This window comes from Acinonyx jubatus, chromosome B4, assembly GCF_027475565.1.
Source record: "Acinonyx jubatus isolate Ajub_Pintada_27869175 chromosome B4, VMU_Ajub_asm_v1.0, whole genome shotgun sequence".
Taxonomy (NCBI): domain Eukaryota; kingdom Metazoa; phylum Chordata; class Mammalia; order Carnivora; family Felidae; genus Acinonyx; species Acinonyx jubatus.
Genome location: NC_069387.1, coordinates 75047785 through 75065233, shown reverse-complemented (window position 1 = coordinate 75065233; position 17449 = coordinate 75047785). Strand labels below are relative to the sequence as shown.

Below are 17449 nucleotides of genomic sequence, written 5' to 3'. Positions count from 1 at the left end.
AGAAGACGATGTGTGTTGTGGAAGGGCCCCAAAGCGTCATGTGTTGCTGTTCACTCCTATTTCTCATCTGAGTGATTTCTGGCTGAAAGCCGGGGACCTTCGCGCTGACTCTTTTCTGTGTCTGGAATGCTCTTCCCATTCCAGGGTTTCCTCTGGACTCCACTGAGGTCTCTGCTTCGGTGTCACCTGTCAGTGCCTTGTTGGGACCCAATGTGCATTCATTGGTTTATCTGTATATTATGTGCCTCTCCCAGTGGAATGGAAGCTTCATAAAGGCAGAGCTCTCTCTGGCTTGTTCACCCCTATGGCCCAGTGCCTGGTACACAGCAGGAGCCGAATAAATGCTTGTGGCTTGCATGGTTAACATCGTCTCCCTCTTTCTCAACAGCCGAGGTGACCATTCTGGCTTCTAGAGTGTGTGCCAGCCTGGGTGAGGAGGCAGAGACAGGTGAGGGGCTTTGAGCCTGTGCATGCTGCTGGGGGGACTGGAGGAGGAAGATGGGGGGCGGGAGAGGCATCCCCAGTGCCCTACAGCAGAGGACGGGGGTGGGGGGGGGGGAGACCAATCAGATGTGGGGTTGGTGAGCTGTTAGAGGACTCCTTCCTCTCTTCCTTGGGCTGAAAGTGCTAAACTCACCTCTGCAGGGGGGTCAAAGAGGCCAGTAGTCAGTGGTGGACTGGGGGCCCCCACACTTTTAGGAAGGGTTTCCCATCTACTGGAAATTTCTACAATATGGGTGCAAAAGAAAGAAACGAGTACTTTCCTCTAGCAGAGAAATTGAAACTCAAAGGGCAGATGAAGACTCATCAGCTAAAGCCAGTAACCATGGCAGTAGCTGGGAGTGGGTGAGGCACATAACACGACACGGGACAGAACCCTGGCTGTATTGTGTTCAGGCAGTGACAAACTCATCTGTGTAGTCATCATTCTGTCTCTTACATGCCAGCTTTCACACCAACAAGTGGGGGCCTGGGCAGTAAAGTGAATGTAGAGCCCCTGCCATCACGGGGTTGACAGTCTCGGGGAGGCGGTTACAGAACTGTGTAGGAAGGGTGCCCAGCCCGGCCTTGGAGTGGGGGCCCTGAAGTATGAGTAGAAAGGAGCTGGCCAAATGGAAAGCAGGGAGGGGTCAGGAGACCCTGCAGAGGGAAGGGCATGCGCAGTGGGGCCTCGCGGGGAGCAGGGAGCTTGTGAGGCTTGCAGGCCACCTCCCACCACCGTGCCCAGGAAGATACAGTTCGAGGCCCATCTCAGCCGAGAATCCCGGTCTCTTGGCAGTTGGCCAACATCTGTGTGACCTGTGGTAGGCCGAGCTGAGCGCAGTTGCAGGGGCTATAAAACAGTGGTCCCCGTTCTTAAAATGGGAAGAGTGTGTCTGTGCGTCCGTCTGTCCCGTTACCAGAAGAGCCTGAGTCAGACCCTGAGTTGTTACAGTATCCATGGCACATCGGTCACACTAAACTCCAAGAATACTGACAAGTTTTGTCTTTGTCCTCCTCCTCCACTCACCTCCTCCCTGTGCCCTGGAGGAGCCGCCAGGGCTTCCTTCACTTGTTCCCAGGGCCCGATGTCGGAGGCCATGGAGCAGCCAGCCACGAGTCCTGGAAAGCCAAGGCCGGGAGAGGGTGGTGACGGCGGCACAGAGACGGGCACCTGCCAGGAGCTCCTGCACCGGCTGCGGGAGCTGGAGGTGGGGCACCAGGCGGCATGGGGGCGGCGGTGCTGGCCAGGACCCTGGGGAGCTTGGGTGGGCTTTGTGGATGTGGTGGCCCTTCCTCTTAGCCTGCCTCGCCAGGCTGGAGCAGAGCTCCTCTGAGAAGCCCTTTCTTTGCTCTGAACTCTCCAACCTGGGGCCAGCTTGGAACAGGAGGCATGCACAGGGGTGGGCCTGTCCCAACCCCCACACGTCTCTCGTCTTTACCCCTTTCTTCCCCACTTTTATGCCTGTGCTGATCTCGGAAAGGCATGGTCACAGAGCCCACAGGAAGAAGGATTTAGATGACCTAGGGCTCAGGAGTTGAACGACAAGGACACGGATCCCTAAACTAGGCTTTTTGCCAATTCTTTTTTCTTTTTTTTATTTAATGTTTATTTATTTTTGAGAGAGAGAGCGTGAGCAGAGGAGGGGCAGAGAGAGAGGGGAACAGAAGATGGGAAATGGGCTTCTTGCTGACAGCAGCAAGCCTGATGCAGGACTCCAGCTCACAAACCGAAGTCAGACGCTCAACTGACTGAGCCACCCAGGCACCCCAAATATTACTTTTGACACCTCCCAGCTTAAGTCCTCCTGGCCACTGTATCTCCCTGGCCCCTCCAACCTCACTGACTGAGGTTGGGGTTTACAGAAACCCAGCCATCTTAGCTCTGCCTTCCTGATGCCTATGGTCTGTCTCTGTAGGCCTCCCCATGGTAGAATCCAGTCAGAGCCAAGAACTGGGGCAGGGGTGTAGCTAGTAGTCTCCGTGTCTCTCTTTCCTCCAAAAGGAATTTTCCCTGGCAGACAAATGATCCCATAGCCCTTTTTTGCCCTCTTCCTCCCGTAGGCAGAGAACTCGGCACTTGCCCAGGCCAATGAAAACCAGCGGGAGACCTATGAGCGCTGTCTAGATGAGGTCTGTCGTGTCTCCATTGGGACTGATGCTGGGGGATATCGGGAGGCGGGGGGAGCACAGGTTGTCAATGCTCCAGGCAGAGGTTCATGGGCTGATGGCTCTGCATTGGGCTTTCTGTCCCCAGGTTGCCAACCACGTGGTACAGGCGCTGCTAAACCAAAAGGTAAGCAGCCATGGGAGACATTCTTACCCCTAAGCCCAGATGCCCTGGGGAGAGACCCTGGGTCCAGCAGGGGAAGTCCTTCCTGGGGACCCCTGAGCCTACTCAGATAGGGGCTAGAGGAGGGAGCTTGGTGGAAATGGCCTATTGACCCTCCAACAAAGCCCCCTCTCCCCACCTCAGACAGGTCCATACTGTTCTACCTGGAGGCAGAGGAGGGCTAGGTAAGGCCAGGTCTCTGAGCTATGGTAACTTTGATTTGGGCTTGACTCTTTCCCTTATCCTGGCCCGGCTGTTTTCTCCAGATTGTGATGGCCCTGACAGCAGTGTTAATATTGTGAGCACAAGGTGTCACCTAAATATTTACTCAAGTACTGTGGGAACTTCTTGACTTATGAGCCACTCTGACCCCCAGGTCTTCCTCTGCCTTATATGGGCCTTTCTTTGATGTGTGGTTTCTAAGAGGCAGGGGGTTGGCTCCAGGGATGGGAAGGATGCCAAAGGGAATAGGATTTACCTCCCACCAAGGGTGGTAAACTTTAGGGAGCTTACCATCCCCAGACAATGTGACAGCCATACACATAGGCAGGCAGTCTCAGATCTCCATAGAAGGGGGCCGTGGGGGCAGAGCATGCCCAGCAGGAGTGCTGCCACTCTGATGAAGGAGACTGAGCTCATACCACTCGCCCTCTCCCCGCCACCCTCCCCTGGCCTCCTTGGGCGGTGGCAGGACCTGCGGGAGGAGTGCATCAAGCTGAAGAAGAGGGTGTTTGACCTGGAACGGCAGAACCAGATGCTCAGCGCCCTGTTCCAGCAGAAGCTCCAGCTGACGACAGGCTCCCTCCCCCAGGTGGGCACAAGCAATTCTCCTTCCCTCCTCCTACCTCAGCTCCTGCCTCTCCCAGCCCTACCATCATCGCCTTCTTTTCTCCCAGCACCTGAAGAAGCAGGCCACAGCCATTCCCCTCCATTCTGGGGGCTGTGGCCGTCTGGGAAAGGCCCATCTGGCCTGATAGATCTGAGCCTTAGATGGGGACATGGGGAGACTCCCTGAGTCCCTTCATGCTTGGCTTTCCCCAGCCTCCCGGGTGCTCCTCGCCCAATTGGATGGCATCCTTTCTTATTGACAGACAAGGTTCTTGCTTGTTCCTGCCCTATGTGGGGAGATGGGTGGAGGCTGAAAATGCAATGATTTCAAGCTCCCAGGGGGCCCCTTTGGCCACTGCTTTGCTGCTTCTTGGCCAGGGGCAGGGGTGGGGCTGGGTGTAAGGCGCCCCGTGCTTAGTGTCACAGAGAGGTCAGGAAAGGCACTTCAGCCGGGTCATTCTGTGCGCATGCCTAGTTGTGAGTGCTCGCCCGCTGACACACAAGCATGTCCTCAACTGCTAGTCCCTGATTCTAGCCCTGGCACCTGGCTTACCCGGGAAAAGCAGAAGGCTACTAGGGGTGAATCCTGAACTCAGTTAAGATGTCCCTCGGGGTCGGTCTGTCAGTAGCCCCAAGGCCGGGGTGAGACGTGGGACTGGGAAGATCAGGAGCAGCTCCAGGGACCCGAGGTGAGCATCAGGTGTGAGGTCAGCCAGCACACCAGTAGCCTACCCCCAACCTTGACAAGGAGAGAAGCACCTTCTGTGTGTATCTGTCTGATGCACACCGGGCAGCCCTTGCCCCCCCACACCCTGAGCACGATGCCCCACGGCTCCTTGAGAAGCCTGGTCCCTGGCAGAGGCTTTTCATCACCATGGTCTTTTAGGAGCCTCTGTCCCTGCTCTAGAGTCCACCCTGGGATCCTAGAACCCAAACCACACTGGCCAAGCTCACCCTGTCCACACCTTTCTCGGTGACCAGTGATAACAGAGGTGTAGGTCATCCTTGAGTCACTGATTCCTTAAATGAAATCTGGGACCTCTTGGGGTTTGGGGCAATAGATCTATCTCCCCCAGCGGTAACATGACATAATGGAAAGAGCATGAACCTTGGCCTCAGAAACACTTGGATTGGGTCCCTGACTTAGCTAATTCTTAGTTATGTGACCCTGGGCAAATTACTTAACACTCCGAACCCCAGTTTTTGTCTTATAAATGAGGTTCGAGATACCCACACTGCACGTCGTCATAAGGATGAAATAAGATAATATATAGCGTTTGGCCCATAGTGGTAGTCAATAATCAGCAGCTCTTTTTCATTATCAGTGTCACTCTGAAGTTGTGCTTTGCTAGCATGAAAGCTCCACTGAGCAGATGTTAATTAAGCTCTTGCTGTGAGCAGCTCCTTTGCCGACACATGTATGGAACTGGACAGGGGTGTGGCCTGTGCAGAGCACATAAACCCTGAAGGCTGGGACTGCTTACAGACAGCCTTAGTACAGAGCAGAGTGTGACAGTACTGTCCAGGAGCCCAGAGGGGAGAGAGGCCAGCAGAGAAGGGACCTCAAGGAGGTAACATGGGACCCAGGCCTTGCTGGACAGGAGATTTAAAAAAAAGCACAGTTGGGGTTGAGAGAAGGGATACCCTGTGGAAGGAAGCACAGGGAAGCCTAGGCAGCAGCAGCTGTTCAGCTGGGCCGGAACAAAGGCTGTACGAAGGAGCAGCGAGTGAGAACCAGAGGTGGCATTGGGGAAGGTCCTGCAGGCCGGGCCCAGGATGCCGGCAGAGGAGTCCAGACTCGTCTTCTTAGGCAGTGGGCAGGAATCGGAGGCTTTGAGCAAAGATGCTTTGGATGAAAAAGAAGAAAATACTGTAGGCTACCTCGTGTGTCAGAGATTTGTAAAGGTACCAAACCGGGTCAGGGAGACAAATGCTAAGCAGCATCCAGGCCACAGCAGTAAGGATCTGGGCCGGAGCCGGCCGGCCAGAGGGGAAGCAGAGACGCCACAGAAGCGGGAGTTTTAAGCTGCCTCATGTCTAGTGGAGATGCCTAGGGGATGGAAATGACATTTTCAGGGACTGAGAGAGAAGTAACCTGTGATTAAGTAGTACCTTTGTCTTCCTCAGAGACCAGTCGGTGGGGACAGAGATGATAACTCCTGCCATCTCTTTTCTAGGACCCAGTGACAAATGCTTTTCCATTAGTCTTAGCCATCCCTGTGATGCTAGGGTCACAGGCAGTCAGAACAGGAAAGGGGCTTCGAGGCTGGCCCTCTCTGTAATCAGGGAGGAGGTCCTGCAGAAAAGCAGAGTGGTCCTGGGGCCGCCATGGGCACAGAGGTTAGGCCTGCCATTGCCATTGCCATTGCCATTGCCATTGCCACTGCCTGTGGTTTCTCCACAGCCAGAGTAGTCCCGTCTCCCTGCCACCGGGCCTCACACTTCTTCATTCTATCTGTGCATTGTCTCCCAAGGCTCCTCTGACCAAGTGATAGGGACAGTGGTGAAAGCCACACTGTAGGTCAAGAGACATCCCTGAAGGAGCAGACTTGGAAAAATGTTCTCCTACCCTGGATGGGAAGTCCTAACTTCGTGAGGGGGCAAGGACCTGGGACAGACAAGGCCCTATGCTAACTCTGCCTCTCCCTGCAGATCCCACTTACCCCACTCCAGCCTCCATCAGAGCCACCAGCCTCTCCCTCCTTGAGCTCTGTCGAGGGACCCACCACCTCGCTGCCTCTGGGGCACTGTACTGGACAGAGAGAGGTAGGAGATCCGGGCACAGTGGTCGAGGGCTTCGCTGGCTGCAGACTCTTCAGTGGGTACTCCATTGCTGTTTCCTAAGGAGTTCCAGGGGAAGGGCTGCTTCCTGGGGCACAGATATGAGCCCTCGGCAGTCAGCCTTATACTAAGAACAAAATCCCACTGCCAGTTGCTAGCCTTGCAAACAAAGTTAGTTAGGTGTTAGTAAGACTTGTAGTTAACATTTCCCGAGCTTTTACCCTATGCCAGGCACTGTGCTGAACACCTGGATGTCATTTATCTTTTTTTTTTTAATAATTTTTGGCATACGTTTATAATTTTTTTAATGTTTATTCGTTTTTGAGATAGAAACAGAACGTGAGTGGGGGAGGGGCAGAGAGCAAGGGAGACACAGAATCTGAAGCAGGTTCCGGGCTCTGAGCTGTCAGCACAGAACCTGACGCAGGGCTCGAACTTGTGAACCACAAGGTCATAACCTGAGCTGAAGTCAGATGCTGAACCAGCTGAGTCACCTAGGTGCCCCTTGGCATACATTTATAATTGTATACATACTTATTTATTGAAGTCTAGAACTATTATGGACTTATTCTTTTGCATCCCTGGTCTCATTTATTTTATAAGGTTAATCATAGGGACCATCCCCTTTCATAGGTGATGCAGTGAAGCTTAGAAGTTAAGAAACTTGCTGAAGTTCTTAGGACTAGTGAAGCAGCAGACCTGGGACCTGAACCTACACAGTCTGGCTCCAGAGCCTTATCTAGTTAACCATGACACCAGGTGGACAAGGTCCAAGAAGGAGCCGGGCAGAAACAGGGAAGGGCTTGCAGTAGAGTTATCCCAGTTGCCTTCTCCACACGGATCAGGTCAGCTGTCTGACCTGAGAAGGCCTGGGCTTGCCTGCAGTTACTGACTGAGGACTCGGCCCCAACACATCCCCTTCTATAGTTTCTGTGTTCTTTCTGGAGCCTGCAAAACAGGCCTCCCTCCCCTGGGGCAAACCTAGATAATCAGGGTTGTAGGGGTGTCAGCCCTGCTGACCCCAACAGCGGTGGGAAGTGGTGGAGGAGGGGGGTGCTGGGATCACCAGGAAGGGAGGTGGGGTACCCACCCAACCCCAAGGACACCAGGAAGAAGAGTTGGGGTAACCGGGGCTCAGTGACTCTGGAGGAAGCCGAGCTGTCCCATCCGAGAAGCTAGTAATTCCTTTTGCGACTCAGACAAAACCAGGCCGGCTCTGTCCCTGACATAGTCAGTTACTCCCAGCTCAGGTCCTGGGCCTGCACATGGCCTCCTCATCATGCCGTTTCTCCCCGAAGGTGTGTTGGGAGCAGCAGCTGCGGCCAGGAGGCCCAGGACCCCCAGCCGCCCTGCCCCCAGCGCTGGATGCCCTGTCCCCTTTCCTTCGAAAGAAAGCCCAGATCCTGGAGGTGCTGAGAGCCCTGGAAGAGACGGACCCCTTGCTTCTTTGCTCACCTGCCACTCCCTGGCGGCCTCCAAGCGAGGGTCCTGGCTCCCCAGAGCCCATCAACGGCGAGCTGTGTGGCCCACCCCAGCCTGAACCCTCATCCTGGGCCCCCTACTTGCTACTAGGCCCTGGTAGCCTGGGAGGCCTGCTACACTGGGAGCGCCTCTTGGGGGGCCCAGGGGAGGAAGAGGGTGCTGGGCGGCCCTGGGGTCCTAGTAGAGTCTCCTCCCAGGCCCAAGGCACTGGCTCTGGGCCTCCCTGTGCCCCAGGCAGCAGTTCCTCTTCCTCCTCTGATGAGGCAGGTGACCCCAACGAGGCACCCAGCCCTGACACCCTGCTTGGAGCCCTAGCCCGCAAACAGCTGAACTTGGGCCAGCTCCTTGAGGACACAGAGTCTTACCTACAGGCCTTCTTGGCCGGGGCTGCAGGCCCACTCAGTGGGGACCAACCAGGTCCTGGGCAGCCATCTTCCCCAGACCAGGGGCCCCCACAGCTGTCCAAGTCCAAAGGCCTCCCCAAGTCAGCTTGGGGTGGGGGTACCCCAGAGGCCCACAGGCCAGGCTTTGGTGCTACCTCAGAGGGCCAGGGGCCCCTCCCCTTCCTCAGCATGTTCATGGGTGCAGGTGATGCGCCCCTGGGCTCTCGGCCTGGCCACCCCTACTCCTCATCTCAGGTGAAAAGCAAGCTCCAAATTGGCCCCCCTTCTCCTGGGGAAGCCCAGGGACCCCTTCTGCCCTCTCCAGCCAGAGGTCTCAAGTTTCTAAAGTTGCCTCCAGCCTCGGAGAAGGTGCCCAGCCCAGGAGGCCCCCAGCTCAGCCCCCAGCTTCCCCGGAACTCCCGAATTCCCTGTCGAAACAGCGGCTCAGACGGCAGCCCCTCCCCATTGCTGGCCCGCAGGGGTCTGGGTGGAGGAGAGCTGTCCCCGGAGGGGGCACAGGCCCTGCCTACCAGTCCTTCACCCTGCTCCGCGGCCCTGGACTCTGCACAGTTGAGACCTCCCCAGCCAGCCTTGTCCACCACGCTGTCCCCGGGACCTGTGGTATCTCCCTGCTATGAGAACATCCTAGACCTTTCCCGGAGCACCTTTAGGGGACCTTCCCCAGAGCCACCTCCTTCCCCACTGCAGGTACCCACCTACCCACAATTAACTCTAGAGGTGCCACGGGCCCCTGAGGTCCTCAGAAGTCCTGGAGCTCCTCCCAGCCCTTGCCTCCCAGAATCCTGCTCCTATGGGAGTGCCCAGGAGAAGAGTTTGGACAAAGCAGGCTCAGAGTCTCCCCATCCTGGCCGCAGGACCCCAGGCAGCTCATCCAAGAAGCCCAGCCAGGGGGCAGGGCGGCGACCTGGGGATCCTGGCTACACACCTCTGCGGGACAGACTGGCAGCCCTAGGGAAACTGAAGACTGGCCCTGAGGGGCCAGAGAAAAACGGGGTGCCAGCCAGGCCTGGCACTGAGAAGTCCCGGGGAGCAGGGAGGTCAGGGGAGAGTGCTGGAGACATGGCACCCCCCGCCCCCAGGCCTCCCGAGGGGCCAGACGCCAAGGGGGCCTTGCGGGGGGCACTGGCCTTAGGCACAAACAGCCTGAAGCAGCAAGAACCTGGGCTCCTGGGGGACCCCGGGGCCCGAGTCTACTCCTCCCACTCCATGGGGGCCCGGGTGGACCTGGAGCCTGTCTCACCAAGGAGCTGCCTCACCAAAGTGGAGTTGGCCAAGAGCCGGCTGGCAGGGGCCCTGTGCCCCCAGGTACCCCGTGCCCCTGCCAAAGTGCCAGCCTCAGCCCCCAGCCTTGGCAAGCCCAATAAGAGCCCCCATGGCAGCCCTACAAAGCTGCCTTCCAAGTCACCCACCAAGGTGGTACCCCGACCTCTGGCCCCACCAACTACCAAGGAGCCCCCCAAGCCTGACAAGAGCAAGGGCCCACCTTGGGCAGAGTGTGGCAGCACTACCGCCCAGCCTACGTCCCCCGCGCCCAGCCCTGCTGACCCAAGCCAAGGCCCTGAGGGGCGGGCCCCACACTCCGCCATCGAGGAGAAGGTAATGAAGGGCATCGAGGAGAATGTGCTGCGGCTCCAGGGCCAGGAGCGGGCGCCAGGCGCTGAGGCCAAGCACCGCAACACCAGCAGCATCGCCAGCTGGTTTGGCCTTAAGAAGAGCAAGCTGCCAGCGCTGAACCGCCGCACAGAGACCGCCAAGAGCAAGGAGGGGGCCAGTGGGGGCTCCCCACTCCGGAAGGAAGTCAAGATGGAAGCCCGGAAGCTGGAGGCAGAGAGTCTCAATATCTCCAAGTTGATGGCTAAGGCGGAAGACCTACGCCGGGCACTGGAGGAGGAGAAGGCCTACCTGAGCAGCAGGGCCCGGCCCCGGGCCGGAGGGCCAGCGCCAGGACCAAGTACGGGGCTGGGGCAGGTGCAGGGCCAGCTGGCTGGCATGTACCAGGGCGCAGACACCTTCATGCAGCAGCTGCTCAACAGGTGAGGGCCTGGGACCAGTCAGCAGGTGCTCAGTGGCTGGGGGCGCTTTTCCATGGGCACACCTGGGGTTGCGACTGCTTTTCCTGAGAGCAAAAAGGGTAGGAGGTCAAGTAAAATGCCGCTGAAGTGTCTGGGAGTTCATGGTCTGGCCCAGAGGAAAGATGGGGTCTTGAATCAGAAGCCTGGGGTTTGTGCCCCCACTCCCCTTCTCTCTGGCTGTCTGATGTGGGACACGCTGGGCCCTTTTAAGAGGGGTTCACAGTCCACATTTCCCTAGATTTGTCTCCAATGCTGCCTGCGTGTGGTAGTTAAAGGGGCTGCTAGTTCCTAACCGTGGGCTGATAAAGGTCTTACTCTGGGATTTTCTATCCTATAGAACAAGGAGGGTCCCCTTCCCATCTTGCCCATTGGCACCTGCCACAGAGTCAGCAGCAGGAGCTGTGGTTCAGAGAAGGGGCCACCCCAGCTTGGGATTGCTCCATCTGGGCCAGATGAGGCAGAATGTCCATAGGGGTTGGGTGCCAGGTGGGGTGCAGTTTGGACAGCAAGTGTGCTCAAGTTCAGCTGGGGCTGGCAAGATGTGTCCTGTGTGGACCAGGAAGTGACCAGTCTGCCATCTATTAGCAGTGTCCAGAGGTCTCTAGGCTCGGCCTTGTGTAACTTTGGGGAAGTCGTCAAGTGTCGCCTGCCCCTGCTGTTTCTCTGAGGTTTTCCCCAGGGTCTCCGCCTGTGCCCAGCATCAGGAGGAGTTGATGGAGGCAACCACCAGGGATATGTCCCCAATCCCAGGGGCAGGGGTCAGTGGGTATTCCACTAGGCCCGGCACCATTGGAGGGAGTGAGGTCAGCATGTCTGGGTAGACCCAAGCTTCCCTTTATCTCCGTCTGCACTGCTGCCTGTAGGGTGGATGGCAAGGAGCTGCCCCCCAAGAACTGGCGGGAGCCCAAACCAGAGTATGGCGATTTCCAGCCAGTGTCCTCTGACCCCAAGAACCCCTGGCCAGCCTGTGGGCCCCGAAATGGCCTGGTGGGGCCTCTTCAGGGCTGCGGAAAACCTCCTGGAAAGGTAGGTTCTTGGGAGAGGGGCTAGGTATTGGGCCTAGAGGGTTCCCCGTCCCTGGGGCCTGGAAGCTGCTGGATGTACTCATGGTCGCTGCATGCTGGTGGACTGCACACTAGGACCCACAGTTCAGGGGTCCCAACGGCAGAACTTGGGGAGGGCTGTGGGTGAGGGTGGGAGGACTGGGTTCTGAGGTCTCCTGTACCGCACACAGCCAAGCAGCGAGCCGGGAAGGCGGGAAGAGATGCCCTCCGAGGACAGCCTGGCTGAGCCAGTGCCCACCTCACACTTCACAGGTCAGCAGGGTCAGGGGCCAAGGATGGGACCTCTTCCTCGCCCCCTGCCCACTTTACTCCTGTCCTGTCACTGTAGCAGGTGCCAGGCCCGGAGTGCCGTCGTGGTGCCAAGCACCAGATAGGCACCGGGGCTGCGCAGAACTAAACCCCTCCCTGCCCTTGGGGTACCTGGCCTGCCGTCCACACGTGTTTCTCCAAGCACAGGGGAGGTGGGGGGAGGGCTGGCATGTTGGGCCAGGAGGGGCCCTGCCCAGGTGGGGAACCTGGGCTGGGGCAGGACGCCAGAAGAAGGCAGAGGGGCTGAGCCCACAGCCTCACGTCCTTGACTTACCCTCCCCTCCCCAGCCTGTGGCTCCTTGACTCGAACCCTGGACAGTGGCATTGGGACCTTTCCACCCCCAGACCATGGCAGCAATGGGACCCCCAGCAAGAATCTTCCCAAGACAAAGCCACCACGGCTGGATCCCCCACCTGGAGTCCCCCCAGCTCGGCCCCCGCCCCTTACCAAAGTCCCCCGCCGCGCCCACACGCTGGAGCGTGAGGTGCCGGGCATAGAGGAACTGCTGGTGAGCGGGCGGCACCCTAGCATGCCAGCCTTCCCCGCTCTGCTCACTGCTGCTCCGGGCCACCGGGGCCATCAGGCCTGTCCTGACGGTGAGTGTCTGGGTAGAAGGGTGGGCCATCCCTGGAGCTTTACGCGCCACCATCCACCTTCCCTTTGTTCCCATGCAGATCCGTGTGAGGACCCAGGCCCTCCCCCTCCTGTCCAGCTGGCTAAGAACTGGACCTTCCCCAATGCGAGGGCAGCCGGCAGCTCCACTGACCCTTTCCTGTGCCCATCCCGACAATTGGAGGGGCTGCCCAGGACCCCCATGGTAAGCATGGCCAAAAGGAAAAGGGGGACGGGCCTGGAGGGCAGGAGGGATGATGTGGGGAGACCAGTCCCTGCAATGAGGTACAGCCCTGTCTTGGAAGCGGATGAAGGGTCAGCCGCATTGGATGCCCCTCTGGGCAGCCCACCCACCTGCCCCTTCTCACACCCTTCTTGGAGAAAGGGTTTATTTTCCTCCCCAGAACCTTGGCAGACCACGCTCAGTGGTGCCTCTAGCCCGCTTCCTCTGAAATGTGCCCCACCACGGTGAGCCCCACCTGCAGCACCCCATCAGTAGGCAGAGCCCAGCACCCCTTGGACTGGACCAGGAGGCGGAGGGACTTGCTCCTGAGCTTCCCTTCCTTTCCCAGGCCCTGCCCATGGACCGGAAGCAGAACCTGGAGCCCAGCCGTCCAGCCCCTGCACCCCAGGGCCCGACGTTTGGAGGTAGCCGCACGCCCAGCACATCAGACATGGGCGAGGAAGGGAGAGTGGCCAGTGGGGGCCCCCCAGGTCTGGAGACCTCAGAGTCTCTCAGTGACTCCCTCTACGACTCGCTCTCCTCCTGTGGGAGTCAGGGCTGAGGGGCTGCACCGCACTACGGTCCCTCTCTGGAGTTGGAGACCACCGACTGGACCAGCTCTCCTGGCGCCCCATCCCTCGGGGCCAGTGGGGCCCCTCCCTGCAGGGACCAAGGAGGCAGATGGAAAAGAAGATGAAGGGGGTCCCTGACACACCCCACTGCCCACTGCTGCTGTGGAGGGGATGACCGCTCTCAGCTCAGGGAGAGACCCCACCCTTGGTCCCTTCTCTCACCTGGAGTAAGGCTCTTCTCTGAGGGACCAGGGGTTCAAGGTGGCTGTGTCCCAGCCCCCAGCTCCCCCTTCAGGCTGAGCCATCTTGTGGTGCTGGGCTTCCTGCCCGCCAGCTGTGCCGTCTCTGCCCAACCTGGCTGCTCCCTGCCCTGGAGCCCCGCGGGGCCAGCCCAGAGTCCCCGTGCTGGTGGAGTTTGGGGGCGAAGGGTCAAGTTGCCTTCTCTCTCTGTCTGCCCTGGTCCTCCCTGCTGTCTGGATGGTGCTGCCCTCCCCCGCCCCATGTCTCTGGGGTCCGTCTGTCTGTCTTTTTGTTGTTTTTTTATATTAAAGCGCCTGGCCCGGTCCCCATCCCCCATCCCCGCACTGCGGTTAATTTATCTGTCGTTAAGAACTCGGCTGCTCTGCTTCCAGCCTCTGCTTCTGCCCTATTCCTAATAAAATGTGGAGGCCCCTCCCTGCCCTGGACTCTGCTTTTTCTGTGGGAGGACTCGGGGATGGACAGGTGGGTGGAGGCTGCATGGGCAGCAGAATGAGGGACCCCAGGGACGTAGACTTTCCCTCAGGTGCTCCTGTGAGGCAGCCCACCCCCCACCCCCCACCACCCACAGGCCTAGAGTGGTCCCTGGGGTCGGGGGGATTCCTTGGGTTGAGCAGAAGGCTGAGCAGCTTGCGGCGAGGGAGGCTGTGGGCATGCACTCAAACTGTACATACTGGGTGGGATAGGACGTACAAACTGAGCTTCAGGGGCCGAAGTGTCGACGGGGTTAAGTGTTTATAGCCTCCTGTTGCCAGGAAGTGAAGCACAGCTGGTTCTCCAACTGTTGCCACCTTATCTCTCCTCAGACGTTGGGCTTTAACCCCCGCCCCCACCCCCCCGCCAATCTTCTTGCCCCTATTTCTACCTCAGATTTCCACCTCAGGTTCCCCTCACTCTGAAATTCTCCATATGGGAAGGGAAGGCCGGGAATGAGGCTGTGTGGAAGGGCCTAGGCTTCTGGGAGTTATTTTGTACTCTCCACATGGCATGAAAAGGCCATGGGGCAGCTGTGGCCCCCTAGCCTTTAGATTTCCTGTTGGACATGGAGCTGGGCGTTACCTGAGGGTGAGGCAGGTGGCAGCCAGACCATCACATTGGCCAGCCAAGTTGGGCCCAGGAAGGCCTCCTTCTTGCCTAGCTTGTAAGACGTGGGGTGACTTGTCTAGAGTGCCCACCTGACCTAGCTTACACTTCCCCTCTCCCCACGAAATACAGTCTGAAGACCACCTGGCAGCACGCACCGTCAGCACCCCGGGCCTTGTGACTGGGATTCTGAACAGTTCATCTTGGGGGTGGGGGCCCTGTGGTGAACACATGGTCTGCACCACAGGCTTGCAGAGCCAAGGTCACAGGGGTGTCTGGCAGGGAGTAGAGCTGGGCCCATTCACAAGTTGGTTAAACCACTGGTTCCTTCCCGTGCTCTGGCCAGCCCAAGGAAGTTTAGGGTGGGGAGGATGTCAGGGCCTCCCTTTATACTAGCTCCTTCCACCAGTGTCTCCAGCCCCTGAATGCTCCAGAGAGTGGTAGAACTCCCTCCATTAAAATAAACACCTACCATGCCACCAGCCTCCTGGTCCCTAACCACCTCCCCCCACCAAGCCTCATTTCAGAGATGAAGATGCCAAGGCTCTGAGATGTTCAATGGTTTTTCCAAGGCTGAGAAGTGATGGAGCCTGATGGGAGTGGTTCGCTTCTGAGTATGAAGCTTTCCTTTCTTCTGGCAGGACTTTAATCCCCTCCTCCCTTTTTGGCCGATGGATCAGTCCTAATGGACAGGGCTTGAGAGCACTAGACTGGAAGTCAAGAGTCTTAGCCATGGAGTCTGGTTTTGTGGGAAAGTTGCATCCTTTCTCTGGGCTTTGGTTTTCCTTCCCTATGGAAGATTAGGAGATTGGGTCAGACCACCTCCGACCTTAGCTCTCTAGACTTCCTACGCCTCCCTCAGTCTGGCCTCTCTCCCTCTTGTTTCCCTTGGTTGATGTTGTCGAAGAAATTAACAAGATTTCTAGAAGGGTCAATCAGAGATCTTGGGTTTTCTTACTTCCACCTTCTACTTACAAGTCCTATCCCACTGTCCCTTCTACTTCTATGGGCTTAAGTATGATATTGCCATGCTGCTAATCTGCCTCTTGCCGGGAGGGCTTATAAAAGTTCTACATCCTTCTAACTTTTTATTTGTGGGGTTTTCAAGCCCCTTTCTCTGTTTGAACCTGATGTATGACCTCATTTCCTTGTTAGAACAGAATTGTTTGCCTGCGGGATATTTATCCTATTTCCTTTCCGGGAAAGAGTTTGGCGCGGTGGGTTTGACTCTGGGCTCCACCTCTCTCAAGCTGATACCAAAGGGTCCATCCATGTTTCTGTCACCAGGGTCTGGTCAGTGGGCAGCCAGGCTCTGTTCCACAGTGTTTGCAAATGCAAGGTGTCACCGTGGCCCCTGGGGCAGCGTGGGCCAAGCAACATCAGCCACACCTGGTTCTTTGGAACCAGCCCAGCCCTACTGACTGTTCCAAGGTGAGCAGCTCTCATTTCTAAGTCCGCTCCCCCCCCCCCCCCCCCCGCTCCAGGGTGCTGCTAAGGAGTGCTAGGCCCCTATGAGCCATCTCATAGCCCACATAACTATGTGTGCCCTCCAGAGAGACCAAAATAGTCCATCTCAAGTAATTCTGTGGAAGGAGACATGCAAGTGAGTTAAAGACAGTCCTGGGGAATCAGTTTCTCCTTGTACTTCAAGAAAAGGGTTTGGCTAAAAGACGACTCGATCTTCACTATGGGGGAATACTTCATATCTCGATTTGCAACATCTGCTTGCAGGATTAAGGTGACCTCACTATTTTCTCCGTGAACAATGGGTGAATGTTTGTCTTACCATTGTGTGTGACCCTCTCTGCTGAATTTCCCAAACAGAGGAAACCAAAACTGCCAAGCCCCCCCTTATCCCCCCAAACGGCACCAGAGCATCAGCAAAAGACTGATAAGGTTTCAGGTTCCACCTCTCTGGGCACCCTGCCTTTTACAGGAAATGTCCTAAAATGTTAACAGGTTTTCTCTGGGTTGCCAAGAGTTTCTATTGCTAGCTTTTCTACAAATGGTGTGTTTTGTTTTCTTCATCAAAAAAAAAAAGTTTTAAAAAAGAAACAGTCACGCTCCGCAGCAAACTCTAGATATACACACCCATTCTGTAATCCTGTGTGAGTTAAATCAAATATAGAATTTTTTTTTAAGACAAGTGAATTTGAAGTAAATATAGGTGAGCATTTCTATGACCTTGGGGTGGGGAAGAACTTTTAAAAATCTTATTTATAGGGGCACCTGGATTTATCACTCAGAGAGTGATAAAGAATAAACTATAGAGAGTGTTTGACTTTGGCTCAGGTCATGATCTCACGGTTTATGAGTTCAAGCCCTGCATTCGGTTCTGTGCTAACAGCTCAGAGCCTGGAGCCTGCTTCAGATTCTGTGTCTCCCTCTCTCTCTGCCCCTCCCCTGCTCACGCTGTCTCTCTCTCAAAAATAAATAAACATTAAAAAAATTGTTTAAATCTTTTTTTATAATTATTAAAGACATATAAATTATAAAAGTGCATGTTCACACTTTTTTCTTTTTTTTTATAAAGGAATTGAAGTTGAATAGAATGTTATATACAAGGAAGAAATGTCTCTTTCATACTCCAATCCCAACCTCACTCCCCAGACAGAACCCAGGTTGATTGGTAATCTTTTAAAATAATTTTTGTGTGTTTTTTTAAAATGTTTATTTATTTATTTTGAGAGAGAGAGAGCACGAGTACAAGCTGGGGAGGGGCAGAGAGAGAGGGAGAGAGAGAGAATCCCAAGCAGGCTCCATACTGTCAGTACGCAGACATTGTACGCAGTACGCAGACAAGCCCTTGTGGGGCTTGAACTCACAAACCGTGAAATCATGACCTGAACTGAAGTTGGACACTTAACCAACTGAACCACCCAGGCACTCCGCAAATCATATTTTAGATGTGTGCACACACTTTCATATATAGAGTGTGTTTATGCTGA

The 17449-nt window shown here is 56.4% G+C and overlaps 2 protein-coding genes across 11 annotated transcripts in view; one reads left to right on the top strand and one right to left on the bottom strand.

The window, feature by feature from the left end:
• Positions 1-13839, top strand: part of NCKAP5L (NCK associated protein 5 like) — a 32283-nt gene extending 18444 nt beyond the window's left edge. For 4 of the 10 annotated variants that reach the window (XM_027036080.2, XM_027036081.2, XM_027036084.2 and 1 more), the window contains 12 exons: positions 389-448; positions 1531-1691; positions 2545-2613; positions 2738-2776; positions 3504-3623; positions 6293-6406; positions 7720-10340; positions 11243-11405; positions 11614-11695; positions 12041-12349; positions 12428-12570; positions 12938-13839. In XM_027036080.2, coding sequence (XP_026891881.2) covers positions 389-448; positions 1531-1691; positions 2545-2613; positions 2738-2776; positions 3504-3623; positions 6293-6406; positions 7720-10340; positions 11243-11405; positions 11614-11695; positions 12041-12349; positions 12428-12570; positions 12938-13150 — 4094 coding nt within the window. In that variant the 3' untranslated portion in view covers positions 13151-13839. Of the gene's footprint in view, positions 1-388; positions 449-477; positions 1692-2544; positions 2614-2737; positions 2777-2974; positions 2998-3503; positions 3624-6292; positions 6407-7719; positions 10341-11242; positions 11406-11613; positions 11696-12040; positions 12350-12427; positions 12571-12937 lie in introns of those variants that run through there. The other 6 variants (XM_027036082.2, XM_027036085.2, XM_027036086.2 and 3 more) reach the window with 4 other exon arrangements.
• PRPF40B (pre-mRNA processing factor 40 homolog B) overlaps positions 1-17449 on the bottom strand; it is a 221127-nt gene that overhangs the window by 78841 nt on the left and 124837 nt on the right. The gene's annotated exons all lie outside the window — the stretch shown is intronic.